Source organism: Thunnus maccoyii, chromosome 11 (assembly GCF_910596095.1).
Source record: "Thunnus maccoyii chromosome 11, fThuMac1.1, whole genome shotgun sequence".
Lineage (NCBI taxonomy): Eukaryota > Metazoa > Chordata > Actinopteri > Scombriformes > Scombridae > Thunnus > Thunnus maccoyii.
This window is the reverse complement of record NC_056543.1, coordinates 17,610,461-17,628,669: the sequence shown is the minus strand read 5'-3', so window position 1 is coordinate 17,628,669 and position 18,209 is coordinate 17,610,461. Positions and strand designations below refer to the sequence as shown.

Here is an 18,209-nt window from a genome sequence, read left to right as displayed (position 1 = left end):
GCTATATGTCAAGCACAATGTCATATCTCGTATCTGACTGCATGTATTTGATACTTGTTAATGTACAACTGGAATCAGACCCTATTAAAACTTTTATTGGTTTGACTTAACTTAGATTGAGTAAAATAGTTGGCAGTTCCCATTTATATACTGCTAAGTTATCATTAACCCTCTTATTTGACATTACATTTAAGTGTGGAATAATAAATGCTATCCTTACTCTATTGTCCACTGTTTTAGATATATCTGAATATACTTTAACATATTCAGAATAATTTCCCTCAATGTATCTAATGACTTCATTTTTGCCCGTATTTTTTCATTTTTTCTTTCTTTAACTGGGTCAAATACTTCTTCTAGAGTCCATGGTGGGAAACAGAGAATAGCACAGTGGGGCTTAACATTTTATCAGCTATTCTTATTTCATTGACCTTGTTCTCTATTGTCCAACCAGAACTCTTTGTCCTTTTTCCTTCTCTTGACAAGGTTTTAATAAACTTCGAGCCAGATGATTCTCATTATGTCCCCTTAAGTTTGCCCAATATGTTAATGCTTGTTGTGTTCTTCTTATTTTCACAGACATTTCATCCATGAAGCTGGTACTGCAGTAGTCTTTATGGCCCCACAGCTCACACAACATGATAATGTTGAACACAGGTAGATAAGAAGAGAGACTGATAGATGCTATATGTTGGATATTTCTTTTTTATGTGTCTTTGTCTAAACTTTTTCTAAAACTTATACTTAAAGGATAGGGTCACATCTATATATATATCCAGTATATATATAGCTATATTGAAGGGGTTATTGGTTGCTGTCCCTCTATCTATGTAGTCACAAGGGTCCATGTGATGTAAATTTCATCATCTACTCATCTACGAGGGTCCGTGTGGTCCATCCTTGTGCAACCCACAGTTTATGACTGCATGGGCTGTACGTGTGGACAAACTATGAACATCTGCATGTTTTCAGACACACAATGTCATATGAGCTTCTGCTGTTTGTGTTCATTTTTGAGTATTTTTGGCTCCTTAGAGAGCAGAGCACGTATGATAGAAATATCAGTCTGGATGTAACTCCAGCTCTATGAGTACAGGTGTAGCTGTCTAACTGCATGCTTAGCTGGCCTCTTGCTCCCAAATAGATGAATTGCAGTGAAGCAGAATGGTGGTCTTGGAGTTTTATGGATCGATCTCTCTCAGGGAACTATGACAAAACCTTGATTGAGTTAAAGGACGGGTTCATCATTTTTTAAGTCTGCTTTAAAACACCAGTCAGGTGCCCAAATGAACATTAAAATAGGTTTTTCTTGCTGTAATCATTCCACAAATGTGTATAAAAATACATTCTGAAGTTCAGCTGAATCTAGTATGAGCTGAATGATCAGCTGTCTGAATAATAGACTAAATGTATGATTTAATATGAAAATCTCTCTTTGTGCTTCAACAGATGTTGTTTACTTGCTGAGCAGAGAGATAATAATACAAAATGTGAATTTGTTACTAAAAAGACCTGATTTGTCTTTCTCAAACTGCTAAACCCTCATATATTCAGCTGAAATTCAGAATTCATTTTTGCACAGACCAAGACGGTGAATTTTATCCCTCATCACTTACAGAAGAAGCAGTAAAACTGCTGATTAAAACAGACTATTAAAAACGTGAGCCTGTCCTTTAAAACTGCCTTTATCAATAGTCACTTTCATCAGTACCTGCTCTGTCTGGGAATTTTTATTGTTATATGGCCAGCTATAACAACTTGACTCAAGGCTGGAAACAAAAACAGAGGCCACAAACAGAATTATAAGGTTAAAAATTATCTATTGAACCAAATAACTAACAGAAACAAAGTCAAACGAGATGTGTTGTCTTGATAGCATGTAACATTGATGGAACGTTCCCCAAATGTTCTTGACGTCTTTGCAACCTTTAAAGAACTTTCTACACTCCTCACTGTTGCCTGAAGGTTCCCAGAAGACTATTAGTGTGAATCCCTTAAAAGAACATTTGGGAAACGTTCCATCAATGCTACATGCTTATCTATCAAGACAACAAATCTCGTTTGACTTTGTTTCTGTTAAAGCATATACTGTACAGTAGACAATATATTTAATACAACATATCTAAGTATAAAGAATAGTTTTGTCACCAAAAAGTAATCATTAATATATTAAACTAATCTTTTACTCACCAAGTGTCCCCTGCTTTAATATACTACTTCATGCAAGGCATATTAAAGTATATTAAATATACTTAAGTAAATGTTTTTTAGATTGCACGTTTTATTACTGCAGGCTGTTTTGTGAGTCACAGTGTGCTTTTGACGAGAGCCCCTCCCTCCTTTGGCATTATCAATCACCTGTGTTGTGAATAATAACCGGCTGTAAAGAAGGAGCAAATTCCAAACCCAATGACTTGTCCTTGAGGTCATTAACCCCCCGAGCATCTAACTGTGTCTCCATTTGCATGTTTTTGGTAAAACACACTGTAAATACTGTACATTCATATTTTACATGGTACTTCAGCTTCAGTTTTATTTTATTCAAAGGAAATCTTGTTTGCAGATGGGTATTAAACACAAAGACAACAGAACACAAAAAGCAATAAAAAATAATAGATAGAAATAAATAAAATAAATATACAGTATGTTCCAATAAATTAAATAAACACCACTTTTGTGAAGTACAAACTACATAGTGACAATGATGGAAAGAGATAGATGTATATAATTAACTTACCCTATTACAGTAACTACTTTGGTTGTTTATTCTTGTAAAATGAATAAAATTTGTAACTAATAAAAGTTTCTTGAAGCCATTCTGATGATTTCTAATGATATATAAAAACCACAATGTTGCCACCCATGACAGTTTAATTGTATTATTACTATTAGAGTCAGCACCTGTCCATGACTAATGGCTTTATATTTAACTTATTTTACAATCACCTTTGATAACAACTTAACACATTCATAGGATATTTTACTCTTTCTATAACCAAACAACATTACCAAATTTTAACATTTTAAAAACCTCACTGGGTTTGTTTTGGAAGACACAAACTAATAGCTTTCAATGTACATAAACTTGGATTGAATCTTGCCTTGCAAAGGCAGTCTTGTAAATGTAATAATGCTGACACAACCCTTATCAGTCTAATGGACGTTTAGATAATAAGAAAGGAGAGGCATAGGGCACCTGGAAATAAGACAGGAATTCCCTCTGATGAACCTGTCAGTTGTGTTGGTGGATTTCAGAAGAAACCAGAGATTGACGGGGAGGAGTGCAGTCCAGGTACAGTATATTTTGCTTTTCTTCCATCACAAACTGCTATGCCGCATTACAACTCAACCAGGATTCCTCATTACTAGTTTTTGTTCTTGCCAGAAGCTACAGTTTATAATTTATTAGTGTTTTATTATTGATGCCGGTATGATAAGCTGTTCAAAAAAGTGTATTGTTGTTGTTGTATTTTTCTTCACACCTTATGTCCATGCAGCTGGATGAAGACTGTAAATCCTGAACAAAGCTACTTTTTCACATTAGCAAAACACTTAAATTCACACGTTTTCAAAAGTTTCGGCTGACATTTGAATGACGCAATACACACGTTTTTCTTAATCTTTAGAGAGAAAGACATTCTTTGCAAGAGCTCCTAGATATATTTGATCTGTTAATTGTTAAAAACAGAGTGAAATGCCTAAATTTCACACTTATATGCCACAAGAAAGAAAGAAGAAGACAAATACAACCTCAAAAGAGCAACAACAACAATCACAAAAAAACAAACAAACAAAGGCTACAGTGAACAATAGTGACCAGAGGAACAGACACAAGGACAAAACCAGGATAATCTACATCTAAGGTACTGAACATCCATCTGCTAGGACATGGAGGGATGTATCTTTAATGAAAATGTGAAAAGGAACTGGAAAATCCTGAAAACTAATCTTCTACATATATTTTGATCAGTCTGTTTGCTCATGTTTTGTTTAAACAGCTAGCTAAATTAGCATTGACAGTTGACAGTTACTTGTCAGTCACTTCATTCAAATAGGGTGGCTAACTATCACCACTACCCTTCTGAGGAAGAAGAGAGTTTAAACAGAAGCTGCAGGAAGAAAAACCTGAGACTCTGTTTGCTGATCTTTATAAAAATGGAGAAGTTAGCAAGTGCATGGCACAGTGCCATCATCCCCCACCACCCGTCTGCAGAAAGAAAAGACGTTTGTAATGGATGGAAACTACAGCTAAAAGAAAGCGAGGACCCAGATACAGTGATGACAACTATCAACATCTACAAAACTGGGAAAATTATGGTGCAAGGCAACTTAAAGAACTTTCAGTCTGAATATCAAACCCTCAAAACATTAGCAGAAGCTCAGAGAGAGAAATCTGGCCGTGCTGTCACTTTCCCTCTGGATCCCCCACAGATAATTTCAGCTGCCCCCCCATCACCAACACTCAGTATCCTGGCAGAGGAAGAACAGAGTGGCAAGGAGAGGGACTTGACCAACAATATCCCCCCTCTCATATATACCACCATGAATGAAATGAGAGATGAGCTTGCACATATGGAAAGTGAACTATTGCAACTTCAGGAAATTTCCCTCCAGACAAACTCTCTTAGAGAATTAAACAAAGCCATCCTTCAACAACTATCAACCATGAAGACACAGTATGAACACACCCAGACCCTGAGGGGTCACACACACACACACACACACTAACACACATACATGTACACCCATGCACATACACACACAAAACTATACCCTTGTTATTGTTATAAACTGCTGTTGTAAGCTGTTTATGAATACTGTTAACTGATCAATATTTATTAATATCAATGCAATTATACAATATCAATACTGTCTATATAAACCATATATGTTTAAAATAATCTCTCGCAATTCTAGGTATATAATCCATAGTTTAAAGAACGTGTTTCCACTTTATATGAAAACAACAACAAATTCATCAACTAATATTGCAGCATGAAACAATGTGAATCTTTTGTAATCATCCAATGGAACATCTAAGGGTTGAGATCATCAACTTTTGGACTAAAAAGTAATAACTGAGTTTATTGATGAACTCAAAAACTCTGACATCATCATTTTAATGGAGACATGGGACAAGGGAGACTTTCCCACTGGCCGTCCTCCAGGCTATGTCAAATCAAGAAAGCTTCCTGGAGTAACACAAGGAAGGAGCTCAGGGGGAATACTGATGTGGTTTAAAGCTGAATATACAAATTCCATTGAACTTGTTAGAGAATGTGAAAATTATATATGGCTTAAATTAAAAAAATACCTGACCTGCAACACCCATATCTTTTTATGAGATATATATATATCCCTCCAGCTGAATCTCCCTACTTTAAGGATTAAACCTTTACTTCTCTAGAAGGAGATATACGCCATTTCCAAACTCAGGGAAATATCTTAATTGTATGCGATATGAACGCACGCACAGCAGAAGAATCAGACACTACTAGCACAAAGGGAGACAAATACATGAATAACAAAACTAACACCTGTCTAACTCTTCCCCCAAGGAATAATTATGATAAAATGACAAACAAAAATAGGAAAGAACTACTGCAGCTCTGCCGGGCCCTCAGTCTGTACATAGTCAATGGTCAGTTAAGAGGACACTCCTTTGGCCGTTACACCTACAGCTCTTCTCTTGGCAGTAGCACAGTAGATTATGTGGTAACAGATTTGGACCTTTTCTCTTTCAGAGCACTCACAGAGCAACAAACCCCCTTTTCATACCATAACCAGATCATGATCTACCTAAAAAGAACACACTCCAACCAACCATGCCCCAACCCCAGTAAACTATATAATATAACAGCTCACTACATATGGAAGCAAAACAGATTACTTGAATATCAGGAAGCAACGAGCAGCCGTGGAATCCAAGAGCTTTTAAATTCTTTCCTGGCCCACACATATCCACACAGTTAAGAATATCTCATCAATATCAATATCTTTCATCATGTGGCACAACAATCTAACTTATCCTTCCTAAAACTAAACCCAAAAAAGAGAGAGCAAGAAAAAAGGTTTGACCCTGCGAATGCAAAAACATGAGGAAAAAACTAAAGACAATTATCCAACCAAAAGCACAGAGCTCCAGATAATCAGGACCTATGTATTCACCATCGTGACACACTCAAACAATATAAACGGATACTGAGAACTAAGAGAGAGCACCACCTCAAAAACCAGGTCAACTTAATTGAAGAATCAATAAACTCAAATAATTTTTGGGACCACTGGAAGACCTTAGACAAAAAAAAAAAAAAAATAATAATAATGATCTAGCCATTCAAAATGGAGATATATGGATAAAGCACTTCAAGAGTCATACCAAGAAACTCGCAACACACCCGAACAAGACCAAATACAAGAAAAATTGAACCAATTAGAAACAATCAAGGACTACTTAAACCGATTAGATAACAAAATTACGGAAAACGAATTAGACCAAAAACTGAAAACCCTAAAAAATAGAAAAGCCTGTTGACCTGATGGCATCCTTAATGAGATGCTGAAACACACAGACTCTAAATTCAGATCAGCCATTCTGAAACTTTTCAATTCAGTACTCAGAGTTGGCTATTTTCGTGTGATATGGAGTGAAGGACTATTAAGCCCCATATTTAAAAGTGGGGACAAGACAGACCCCCAAAATTACTGTGGGATCTGCATAAATTCATGCCTGGGAAAAGTTTTATGTAGTATACTAAATTTACGAATCATAGACTTCATTAAAGAACATCCTTTATTAAGCAAAAACCAAATTGGATTCCTATCTAAATTAGAACCACAGACCACATGGCAAACTCTGATTGATTGAATTATGTGCACAAAAATGATGAAAAAATGTATGCTTTCTTTGTTGATTTTCAAAAAGGTTTTGATTCAATCTGGCACAATGGCCTTTTCTTTAAATTGATTGAAAGTGGTATCGGAGGAAAAGTATAAGATCCGATCAAATCAATGTATACTAACGCAAAGATTGGAACAAAGAAAACAGAATCTTTTTTCCAGATACGTGGAGTAAGACAAGGCTGTAACCTTAGCCCCACGCTATTTAAGATATATATTAATGAACTAGCAAAACAAATAGAGAATTCCCCTGTACCTGGACTAAAGTTAAAAGACACTGAAATAAAGTGTCTCCTACATGCTGATGATCTGGTCCTGTCCCCCACCATAGAAGGGTTACAGCAACACTTACCAGAACTGGAAAAATACTGTCAAACCTGGGCCGTAACAGTCAACCAACCCAAAACCAAAGTGCTAATTTTTCAGAAAAGGTCCAGACTCCAGAGAAACAACACCAGTTTCACAATTGGAAACAACACTATCGAACAAACAAACAAATTATTACACATATTTAGGACTAAAAATTTCAAACACAAAAACTTTTAGCTTGCCTGTGAATGAACTAAAAGACGAAGCAAAAAGGGCTTTTTATGCCATCAAGAGATCAATAAACACTGAACTACCAATTAGAACTTGGCTCAAAATATTCAAATCAATCATCGAACCCTTTGCATTATATGGCAGCAAGGTGTGGGGTACAAAAACTCAACAAGATTGGACAAAATGGGACAAACATCCCATTGAAATCCTACATACAGAGTTCTGTAAAAGTATCCTCCATGTGCAGAGAAGAGCTCCCAACTCTGCTTGCAGAGCTGAATGAAGCCAATTTCCTGTACTGTTGAATATTCAAAAACGAACCCTAAATTTCTGGAATCATATTAAAACAAGTGGCCCACTCTCCTTTTCCTACAAAACCCTATATTGCCAGGAGTTGAACCCAGGAAGGAGTCCACTCTGCCTACTTGTCCTGAAGCTGAGCGAACCATCAACCACTTAGGTCTTTACACCAGGACCACCTCAGCTTCAGTACACATGCACATGCAGAAAATTAGATGAAACCAAATTATGATGAAAGAAAAAGAAAAATACAGAGATTAGTGGACAGAACGAACAAAATCTCAGAACAAAATGGAAACATACGTAACCCTAAACAGAGAGTACACTGTGGCAACCTATCTGACCAGTGTTTGATAGAAAACTGAGAAGAACACTGACTAAGTACAGACTGAGTGAGCACAACCTGGCAGTGGAAGTAGGCAGAAACACAGATCTGGCTGCCCAGAGAGGAGAGGTTGTGTTCTTACTGTGATCAGGGAACAGTAGAGACAGAGCTGCACTTCTTAATTCACTAGACTCACTCATTAGACACCAATATTTTGCAAAAATAGTTCCTCTATCTAAGTGACTCGGAGAGACTTCCAGTCCTGCTGAGAGGGAGGGAGGACTGCTGTAGACTGGCAGCAAGATATGTAGCAGCCTGCCATGAGCTCCGCAGCTCTGTTGGACCCCTGTCCCAAATGGCTAATAATTAATGTTTATTCATGAATAATTCACTTGTTGTATGTTTTATATCTTATGTTACTCTTACTCTCTTATTTTGTTTATTGTTTATTTATTTATTTGTTTGCCATGATTGTAAAGTATGCATAAATATTCTATGGCAATGTTGTATTGTATGCAGCCATGCCAATAAAGCCAATTGAATTGAATTGAATTGAGATGTATACACGGACTAAAATAAGTCTGACTTGGTTCTGTTGATCTTATTTCGGAAATCCCATTAAACCTCAGAGATCCCATTAATTAAACATCCAAATTATAATTAGGATTTGTTTTTTTAATCCACAGTTGCCAAGTGAGGACACGAAGACATGAAGAAATCGATCAAATTTACGACAACACCGGGTGCAGATGACGGAGGTGTGTGATCTACTTTTATTATATAAAACTGACACAATAATATCTTAGTTTTGTATGAAAATGTATTAATTAGAAACAACTCTGAAGCCAATTTCCCCTCTTTTCTCAGCATGCAACGAGGATGGGTAAGTTTGAATTGTGAGACTGACATTACTCATATTGTTTGCAGTTGTTATGTTGGGCCTTACATTCATTTCATGCTTTATAGAGATGAAGAAAAGAATAAAGAGAACACATTGAGTGTTGGATACTTTCAGCTGGTAATATCTTTGCTCATATTATTCATAAATGACAACATCAGTTTCCTTTTCCTGTCTTTGATTTGATTATTACATGTCAGAAAAACAACTAAAGAATGAAAATCACATCCCTTCAATTTCTTTAATGCAGTTTCGATTTGCCACCTGGAAAGACAATGTGTTGATGGTAGTGGGGAGTTTGTGCGCACTCATACACGGTGCAGCCTCACCTCTCATGCTTCTGGTGTACGGCATGATGACCGACACATTTGTGGCTTATGAACTTGAGGTCCAAGAACTGAAAGACCCAAACAAGGAGTGCAACAACAACACCATCTATTGGAAAAATGGCTCCATTTATGAAACACCTGAAAACAGAACAGTCTACTGTGGGTGAGTCATTAGTTTATTGATGATAGTTTATAGATTGATGTTACTGTGAAGAGTTATTATTACCTGGTTTATTCTCTTGGCAGGGTGAACATTGAAGGACAGATGACAAAGTTTGCATATTACTATGTTGGAATTGGAGTAGCAGTTCTGTTTGTTAGCTATTTTCAGGTAAGTATGTATGCTTTCCACATTCAGCACCCCTGTGAAAGCAGGTGTAATTACAGCTTAATGACAGTGTACATAAGAAAAAATTTCCTACCACTGTGACTGTCACCAATCTAGATCACTCTCTGGGTGTCAGTCGCTGCAAGACAGATTCAGAGAATCCGAAAGACTTATTTCCGAAAAGTAATGCGAATGGAGATTGGATGGTTTGACTGCAACTCTGTTGGTGAACTGAACACACGGATATCAGAGTGAGTTGGGAGCCCCTATCTACAGATCAGGCTGTTATCAGGGTGTGGTTATGAGAATGTTTTATTGTTTCTGATGTGCTCTGTTCCTTCTCAGTGATATCAACAAGATCAACAGTGCCATTGCTGATCAGGTGTCTATCTTCATTGAGAGGCTCTCTACGTTTGTGTTTGGCTTCATGGTTGGTTTCATGGGTGGGTGGAAGCTGACTTTGGTGGTCATTGCAGTGAGCCCGCTGATTGGTATGGCTGCTGGACTGATGGCTATGGTGAGTCACACTGAAAGGTTTAAGTAATAAGTGTATGTTTTGTTTTACTTCAGACATGTTTTTTTGATGTTTTACTGTATTTTTCTTCCTTGCTCTTGAAGGCTGTTGCCAGACTGACAGGACAAGAGCTGAGGGCCTACGCAAAGGCAGGGGCAGTGGCTGACGAGGTCCTATCGTCCATCAGAACAGTAGCAGCGTTTAGTGGGGAGGAAAAGGAAGCTGAAAGGTATTGTGGCATTTTCCAAGATCATTAGGTGATCGTGTGCAATTTGAAATTAATTTAAAATGTGAAATTTGGACAGGTATGACAAAAACCTTGTGGAAGCTCAGAACTGGGGTGTGAAAAAGGGCATGATCATAGGAGTGTTTCAAGGATACCTGTGGTGCATCATTTTCCTTTGCTACGCTCTGGCCTTCTGGTATGGGTCTAAATTGGTCATCGACACCAAGGAGCTGTCTCCTGGTGGTCTAATTCAGGTGTGTAAAATTAAATGCATTCAACCTCTTATCTTATACCTCTTAAATTCACACATTTCAGAAACAGTGGCCTTTGTTTTGGCATTCAGCTGCTGTGTTTGCTTGCAGGTGTTTTTTGGAGTACTCATGGCAGCTGTGAACCTGGGTCAGGCCTCACCGTGCCTTGAGGCCTTCGCTTCTGGTCGTGCTGCTGCGAAGGCCATCTTTGACACGATTGACCGGGTAAAATCAGCATTCTAGAAAAAACGTGCAGAGTTGCATTTGCAGATATGATGCAGAATGGATACCTGAATAATAAATTGTAACATGAAGAACTGCCATAATAAAATAAAATTCTGTGCTGTTACATTCACAGGAACCAGAAATTAATTGTTTCTCAGAGGATGGTCACAAATTAGATAAAGTAAAAGGTGACATTGAGTTCCACAATGTCACTTTCTACTACCCATCCCGACCTGAAGTCAAGGTACATTTCTTTCAACTACCAGTTATGTATGTCAGTTTTTCAGTTCTAAAAATTAAACTCATAAAGAGCCCGCTACTTTTTTCAGATTTTAAATGATCTGAGCATGCAGATCAAAGCGGGAGACACTACTGCTTTTGTTGGACCAAGTGGATCCGGAAAGAGCACCACAGTCCAACTCATCCAGAGGTTTTATGACCCAAAGGAAGGAATGGTAACAATCTGAGCATCTCCACAGACACACAGAACATTGGTGGAAAGTTTTAGGACTATAGTATGTAATGTCACATCTAAACTTCACAGGTGACTTTGGATGGACATGACATCCGAAGTTTAAACATCCAGTGGCTCCGCTCTCTCATTGGTATTGTGGAGCAGGAGCCAGTGCTGTTTTCTACAACCATTGCAGAGAACATCCGCTATGGTCGACCTGGAGTAACCATGGAAGACATTATCCAGGCCACAAAAGAGGCTAATGCCTATAATTTTATTATGGACCTGCCACAGGTACATTAACATACTGAAAGATAACAGAACAGAATTACAGTAGTTATGATACTTAACACTCATATATAAGCCTAAAACTAACATGTAGCTACTTATTCTCCAGAAATTTGATACCCTGGTGGGAGAAAGTGGAGGTCAGATGAGTGGAGGACAGAAGCAGAGGATTGCTATTGCTCGAGCTCTGATCCGAAACCCCAGGATCCTGCTGCTGGATATGGCGACATCAGCCCTTGACAATGAGAGTGAGGCTGTTGTCCAGGAAGCACTGGATAAGGTGAGCCACTCTCTGCCAGTGCAACACATACAACAGTGCACTCTGACCATTAACTTCATTAACACATTGTTTTTGTGAAAGTACTTTAATAACTTGTATATGTACAGGTGCGTATGGGCAGGACCACAATTTCTATAGCCCACCGTCTTTCCACAATTAGGAATGCAGATGTCATCATCGGATTTGAACACGGACAGGCTGTGGAGAAGGGAACACACAGTGAGCTGCTAGAGAGGCAGGGCGTCTACTTCACCCTGGTCACCCTTCAAAACCAAGGCACATCCAACACAGCTAATGGTAGGTCTTATGTACTGTAGGTCTCATGTTCACATCCATAAATACTGTTGACAAATTACTTTCTATTCCACGCAGGTTTTGCCCTCTAAGAGTCCATATAGACCCTTTTCACAACAGACATTTTGACTTGTTGTGGCAGGAAAAGCACAGGTGTTAGTAATTGCATTAATGATGTCTCTGTTCCATTTAGGTGTCCCAGTAAGCAAAGCCAGTGAACCAGCTTGCGCAATGCAACAGCCCTGAAGCTTTGCACACGTTAATGGAATACAGCCATAATTCATGTTATTAATTACACCTGTGCTTTTCCTGCTTTGACAAGTCAAAATGTCTGCTGTGAAAAGGGTCTATTGGCTTGCCTACCCACCCCTGTGGAGCAGTGCACTCCAATTTGCACATACTGGTTCAAGATGGCCACTCACTTATTGTACCTGCCTTCTTCTGTCAGACACAGTCAGAGATGGTGGTTGTTGTGTGTCCCTACTCTGTCAGATCTATTGGGGAAGGTCCTAGAGCGACAGCCTGTGTTTGTTTTGCATGACCTGGGGTCACAGCTTTGTGTCACCAGAGGGAACAAGCATCTGGCTTTGTCACTTGAAGTCTACAGGCCTTTTTCACAGGAGACATTTTGACATGTCACAGCAGAAAAAGCACAGCTGTGGTGTCTCGTTAAGCATAGCCAGCGAGCTTGTTAATGTTTTTAATTACTTATTTTAATTTTAATTACACCTGTGCTTTTCTTACTATGACAAATCAAAATATCTGTTGTAAAAAGGTCTATAGAGTCTCTACGAGGGTAAAATATGTATGAAATAAAAATAGTATTCTGACCCAAGTTCTCTGAGTGGAGGCAAAGACCCTCTAACTTTCATCCTTCATCATCCTCACAAATCCCTCCTGTTGGGTCATGATTGGTTGAGACAGCACACTTCAAAGCTCTCAGCAGGAGTCACGGGGCAACTCTATAGTGTTTAAAGGTTCTGCCGGATCTGTTAAAGAGCAATAGAAGCTCTAACACTTACATTAAAGCTGTATTGATTTCCTTTTTTCTGCCAGGTGCTGACAGTGAAGCTGTTGAAGAGGACTTTGATCTTAGAGTGAGGAGTTTTAGCCGTGGAAGCTGCAAATCCAGTAAAAGGTACAGTAAATCCAGCTGAAAGAATGTAGACACAGATATCTATATAATATATCATCACTAAAATAATTTAATGTTCTCATCACTCCAATAGGAGTTCTGTTCGACTGCGATCTCAGAGCACATTGTCCAATGATTTTGTTCCTGACGCAATATCAGGCAGCCTCAAGGTCCATTTGGATGAGGATATCACTCCAGAAAATGTACAGAGGTTCCATTTTTTTGCTATGTAATACATTTATTACAACTTTCCTGTGGAAATTAAATAATGCATATTCTTTAGCAGATATGTGAGGATGATGCAGATGGACATGCAGAGCCTGCCCCAGTAGTGCGTATCCTGAAGTACAACCAACCAGAGTGGCCCTACATGCTCCTGGGTTCTCTAGGAGCTGCCATCAATGGCTCTGTCAATCCCATTTATGCTGTCCTGTTCAGCCAAATTCTCGGGGTAAGGGCTGCTTCTATCGCTCATGATGTATTTATTAATTATTTTACTAGTTAAGGCAGTTTGTTAATGAGCAAATTACCTGTAAGATCTTTGTGTTTGCAGACTTTTGGCATACGTGATGTGAACGAGCAGAGGGAGCAGATCGATGGGATATGCATTCTATTTTGCATTGTGGCTGTGATTAGTTTCTTTTCGCAGTTTTTACAGGTTTGCAATATAATAGAGAGTTTTATTTAGATCATACATCTCTATGTCAACTTGATATAGAATAGTGCAGATAAAAAGCTAGGATTTACATTTAGATTGACTCATTAATTTAATGTTCCAGGGATATGCTTTTGCTATGTCCGGAGAGCTGCTGACACGCCGCCTGAGGAAAGTGGGATTCCAGGCCATGCTGAAACAGGAGATCGGCTGGTTTGATGACCCCAGAAACAGCCCCGGAGCTCTGACCACCAGATTGGCCTCTGATGCATCCATGGTCCAGGGGGTACGTAACAAATTTACAGTCCTGCATTTATATTTCAAATTATAAAATCACAGTTTTGGAATTCACTTGGGTGTTGTGGGAGTTTTTAAGATATTTTGCATGTGGCTGGTGTGATTTTCTGCAGGCAACAGGATCTCAGATTGGCATGATTGTTAACTCGCTGACCAGCATCGGAGCCTCTTTCATTATCGCCTTCTACTTCAGTTGGAAGTTAACTCTGGTAATCATGTGCTTCTTGCCACTCATCGGGCTGTCTGGGGTATTGCAAGCCAAAATGCTGTCAGGTTTTGCAAATGAAGATAAAAACGCCATGGAAGAAGCGGGTCAGGTAAGCTGTCCTAACATCATAATGTGATAATAATGTGATTTTCCATTTAAGCTCTATGAATGTCTCTGTAAAGTCAAAGGTTCCAGTATAACATCTGAACTCTCTCCTTCAGGTATCCAGCGAGGCTCTTGGTAACATCAGGACCATCGCAGGCTTGGCCAAAGAGAGCTCATTTGTGGAATCTTACGAGCAGAAACTTGAGCGTCCATATAAATCTGCAAAGAAGAAAGCCCACGTCTATGGGCTCTGTTTTGGCTTTGCCCAGTGTGTTATCTTCATGGCATATGCTGCGTCATTTAGATACGGAGGCTACCTGGTTAGCTCTGAAGGATTACAATATATGTTGGTTTTCAGGTTGGTAAAATTCTTTCTTTCATGTGGTAAATCAGTCTTTGTCAGCTCAAATATTACAATATATTTCCTATTTTGTGATTACTAAAAATCAACCCAGTGTTCATATGTTGCTCCTCCAGAGTGATCGCAGCTATAGTAGTCAGTGGGACGGCACTGGGCAAAGCTTCCTCCTTCACCCCAGATTATGCCAAAGCTAAGACTGCTGCTGCTCAGTTTTTCAAACTGATGGACCGAATACCAAAAATTGACATGAGCCACACAGCTGGAGAGAAATGGGTTGGTGAATTTACATATAGTAAATACATTGTATATCCTGTAATAAGATGTCATTTTGTCATGTTGCTCTTTAAATGTCATTAAGCTTGGTCTTTTATCCTCAGGAGAAATTCAGAGGTGAAGTAGAGTTCCGCAATTGCAAGTTCACCTATCCAACACGACCGGATATCCAGGTGTTGAAAGGCCTGGTTGTGTCTGTGAAGCCCGGTCAGACTTTGGCGTTTGTTGGGAGCAGTGGTTGTGGGAAAAGTACCAGTGTTCAACTATTGGAAAGGTTCTACGACCCTGATGAAGGGCAAGTGGTGTGTAGACTGATTTAGATGTTAATTTTACTAATCTCAAAATGAGTTCAATCTATTACAAAGCCGGCAACGCTGTCTTAATTATGTCATCCTTTATTTTCAGTTGATTGATGGCCACCCGTCTCATACAGTCAATGTGCCCTTCCTAAGATCTCAGATTGGCATAGTGTCTCAGGAGCCTGTGCTGTTTGACTGCAGCATAGCTGAGAATATACAGTATGGAGTTAACATGCACAGTGTCAGCATGGAAGAGATTATTGAGGCCTCCAAGAAAGCCTACCTCCATGACTTTGTGATGACGCTACCAGATGTGAGTGGAAGCATTTTACTTCATGTTATGACTTTACATGCATTGCTAATGAAATGCTGACAAGCATGAGAGGAGGCATTAAGATGGTAAACCACTGCCTAGCTGTTAAGAAGAGCACTGAGGACAGGTATTGAGTCGGACATTAATAATTTACTTAAAAAGTTGAAAAGTCACTACAACTAGTTAGAATGTAGTAGGTAGTAGGAGTTACTAAATGGACTTTGTGGTGAGATTGTTTGTTCAGCTATTGTGTCCAAGGTCAAGAATAAACTTAAATCCCAACTGTCAGCTTCATACCTGATATGTATGCAGTACCTGTGACACTGTGTGCTCAGCTTGTGACCTTTTGCTTTGTTTTCTCTACTTCTCTCGATACATTTGCAAATTGGTAGAAATATGAGACTCAGGTTGGTGCCCAGGGCTCCCAGCTGTCAAGAGGTCAAAAACAACGTATTGCCATTGCCAGGGCCATTGTCAGGAATCCTAAGATCTTGCTACTAGATGAAGCTACCTCTGCCCTGGACACAGAGAGTGAAAAGGTACCCTGTGATACATTTCTAAACACCATCAAACAGCAAAAAAATAAAGCAAGCTATTTCTGTACATGAAATGAAGCATTTAAAAATAATCTCCACATACTGACACAATATACGAATAGATTTTGACAATGTGAGACATTTTCTTGAAAAGTGGACTCATGACAAAGCTGTGTTTTCCTGCAGACCGTCCAGTCTGCTCTAGACGAGGCAAGAAAAGGACGAACCTGCATCGTCATCGCTCACCGGCTCTCTACTATCCAGACTGCTGACATCATAGCAGTGATGTCTCATGGAGTTGTCATAGAGCAAGGCACACATGATAAACTGATGGCCACGAGGGGCGCCTATTATAAACTGGTCACAACAGGTGCTCCTATCAGCTAGGTGTCTGCAGCCACATATGATGTGCATATGATGAAAATCATTTTTGTTTAGGCCTTATTGTAGATTTGAATGAATGTGATGTTTTCTTGTGGTATCACACTGAGAAAGTCTTTGATGAGGCACTGATGTTTTATTCATTGCCCTCAAAAATTGTACATAAATCATAGAAATACTTTTTTTCAGTTGGCATAAAAAAGAGTACAAATTGCTCTCATCTTCTGGAGAATATATTTTTGTAATCATATTTCATTTTTCCTGGCCACAAATAGAAACATTTATTGTATATTCATTTGTTTATGAACAGTTACATTTGTAAATGAAGGAGTAGAATTTTTTATGCACTTCTATCCATGTTCATATTGTTGGACTGTAATTATTGTTCTCAATCATTCTTCATAATCTAAATCTTAGTAAAAAATATCAAACTATACTGTTTCAGTTGGAAAGGACTGCTTCAAAATAGTTTCTTGAGAGATCTTTCTGGTGTTATTTTAGTCATAGCAACTGATGCAGCCCTGAAAGGTTGTGTAATACTCACCAACAACCCTGATTTTGGAACAGCACTTGATAGTAAGCAGTATTTTTTCTCCAGCTCAATGCCAATGTTTTAAACTTCCACACAGTTTACATTTGGGGTTTAAACATCCACAATGAGCTGGGGGGCAGTTTTGGACAGCATAACAAAATCAAAAAGATTATTTCTAACTGGAAAAAAATGTGCTCATTATGGATGAATGAATGAAATAAAGGATGTTGCTTTTTAGTTCCTGATATCTAATTAAGTATATGTTTTTCTTGAGGAAGGAGTCAAAACAATTATATGAGATTGCGGGATCCTAGACAAAAGTCATTTCATCATTTCAATGGATGTGATTAAAATGCATTTACTGTCAGATGTCTCAGATTTGTTCATTACTGAGGCTACGTTTCTAAATATTTTACTTAATATGTTGAAGTTGCTGTAGGATGCTAAGTAATGCTCTGTTGTTGTCGCCCCCAGCACCGAGACATTAAAGTACCCAGACACACAGATGTTTCTTCAAGCTTGGTTTAACAAGTAGCCTACGCACTTAGGACAGTTACATCATTTAGTGCCAGGCCTCAGGTGCCATCGGATGCTAAGCAACCATGGACGATGGGGAAAGATGTGAAATGGGCTCTGCTGGGGAGTTTAACTAATCTAGTTGCATCAGAGACTCTGTTCTACCTCATTACATTTTGGCTGATTAATACCTGAATTGCCTGAAGAAGAGAAGTGACCCATGAGGAATTATGTAATTTACACAGAGCGGGATATACATACATACGCGCTGTGCTGCAGGAGAGAAACCCCGAACTATACAAGTATCGAGTCAGATTTGTTGTTTAAATTTGTGCAGCATAATCGACATTTTGAGAATCTCACATTCATCTCTGTCATAAAATAATCATAATGTAGAGTTTCAATTTTTTAAAACTCAGCGGCAATGCAGTCTGATCAAATAGAGT

General features: G+C 38.7%; 1 protein-coding gene across 4 annotated transcripts; it reads left to right on the top strand.

The window, feature by feature from the left end:
- The first annotated feature begins 585 nt into the window (after positions 1-585).
- Positions 586-17,571, top strand: abcb11a (ATP-binding cassette, sub-family B (MDR/TAP), member 11a). 4 transcript variants are annotated; one of them, XM_042426850.1, is made up of 28 exons: positions 586-657; positions 8,752-8,823; positions 8,933-8,948; positions 9,032-9,083; positions 9,214-9,455; positions 9,539-9,623; positions 9,738-9,871; positions 9,966-10,137; positions 10,239-10,363; positions 10,440-10,614; positions 10,723-10,836; positions 10,970-11,080; positions 11,166-11,291; positions 11,381-11,584; positions 11,688-11,858; positions 11,966-12,155; positions 13,209-13,290; positions 13,382-13,490; positions 13,571-13,738; positions 13,841-13,945; positions 14,067-14,228; positions 14,353-14,556; positions 14,669-14,910; positions 15,030-15,186; positions 15,291-15,488; positions 15,592-15,798; positions 16,191-16,337; positions 16,521-17,571. In XM_042426850.1, the coding sequence occupies exons 2-28, from the start codon at positions 8,775-8,777 to the stop codon at positions 16,719-16,721; spliced, it is 3,948 nt and encodes a 1,315-aa protein (XP_042282784.1). In that variant the 5' UTR covers positions 586-657; positions 8,752-8,774; the 3' UTR covers positions 16,722-17,571. The 4 variants fall into 4 exon arrangements, with proteins under 4 accessions (XP_042282784.1, XP_042282785.1, XP_042282782.1 ...); XM_042426851.1 differs by lacking the exon at positions 586-657 and adding an exon at positions 3,606-3,863 and having other exon boundaries at positions 13,574-13,738; XM_042426848.1 differs by lacking the exon at positions 586-657 and adding an exon at positions 3,606-3,863.
- Positions 17,572-18,209: the final 638 nt, after the last annotated feature.

Coding starts and splice junctions, on each gene's coding strand:
- abcb11a (XM_042426850.1), top strand. CDS start 8,775: ATGAAGAAATCGATCAAATTTACGACAACACCGGGTGCAGATGACGGA. Junction 11,081..11,165: donor CATCCCGACCTGAAGTCAAG/GTACATTTCTTT, acceptor TACTTTTTTCAG/ATTTTAAATGATCTGAGCAT. Junction 14,911..15,029: donor CAATATATGTTGGTTTTCAG/GTTGGTAAAATT, acceptor TTGCTCCTCCAG/AGTGATCGCAGCTATAGTAG.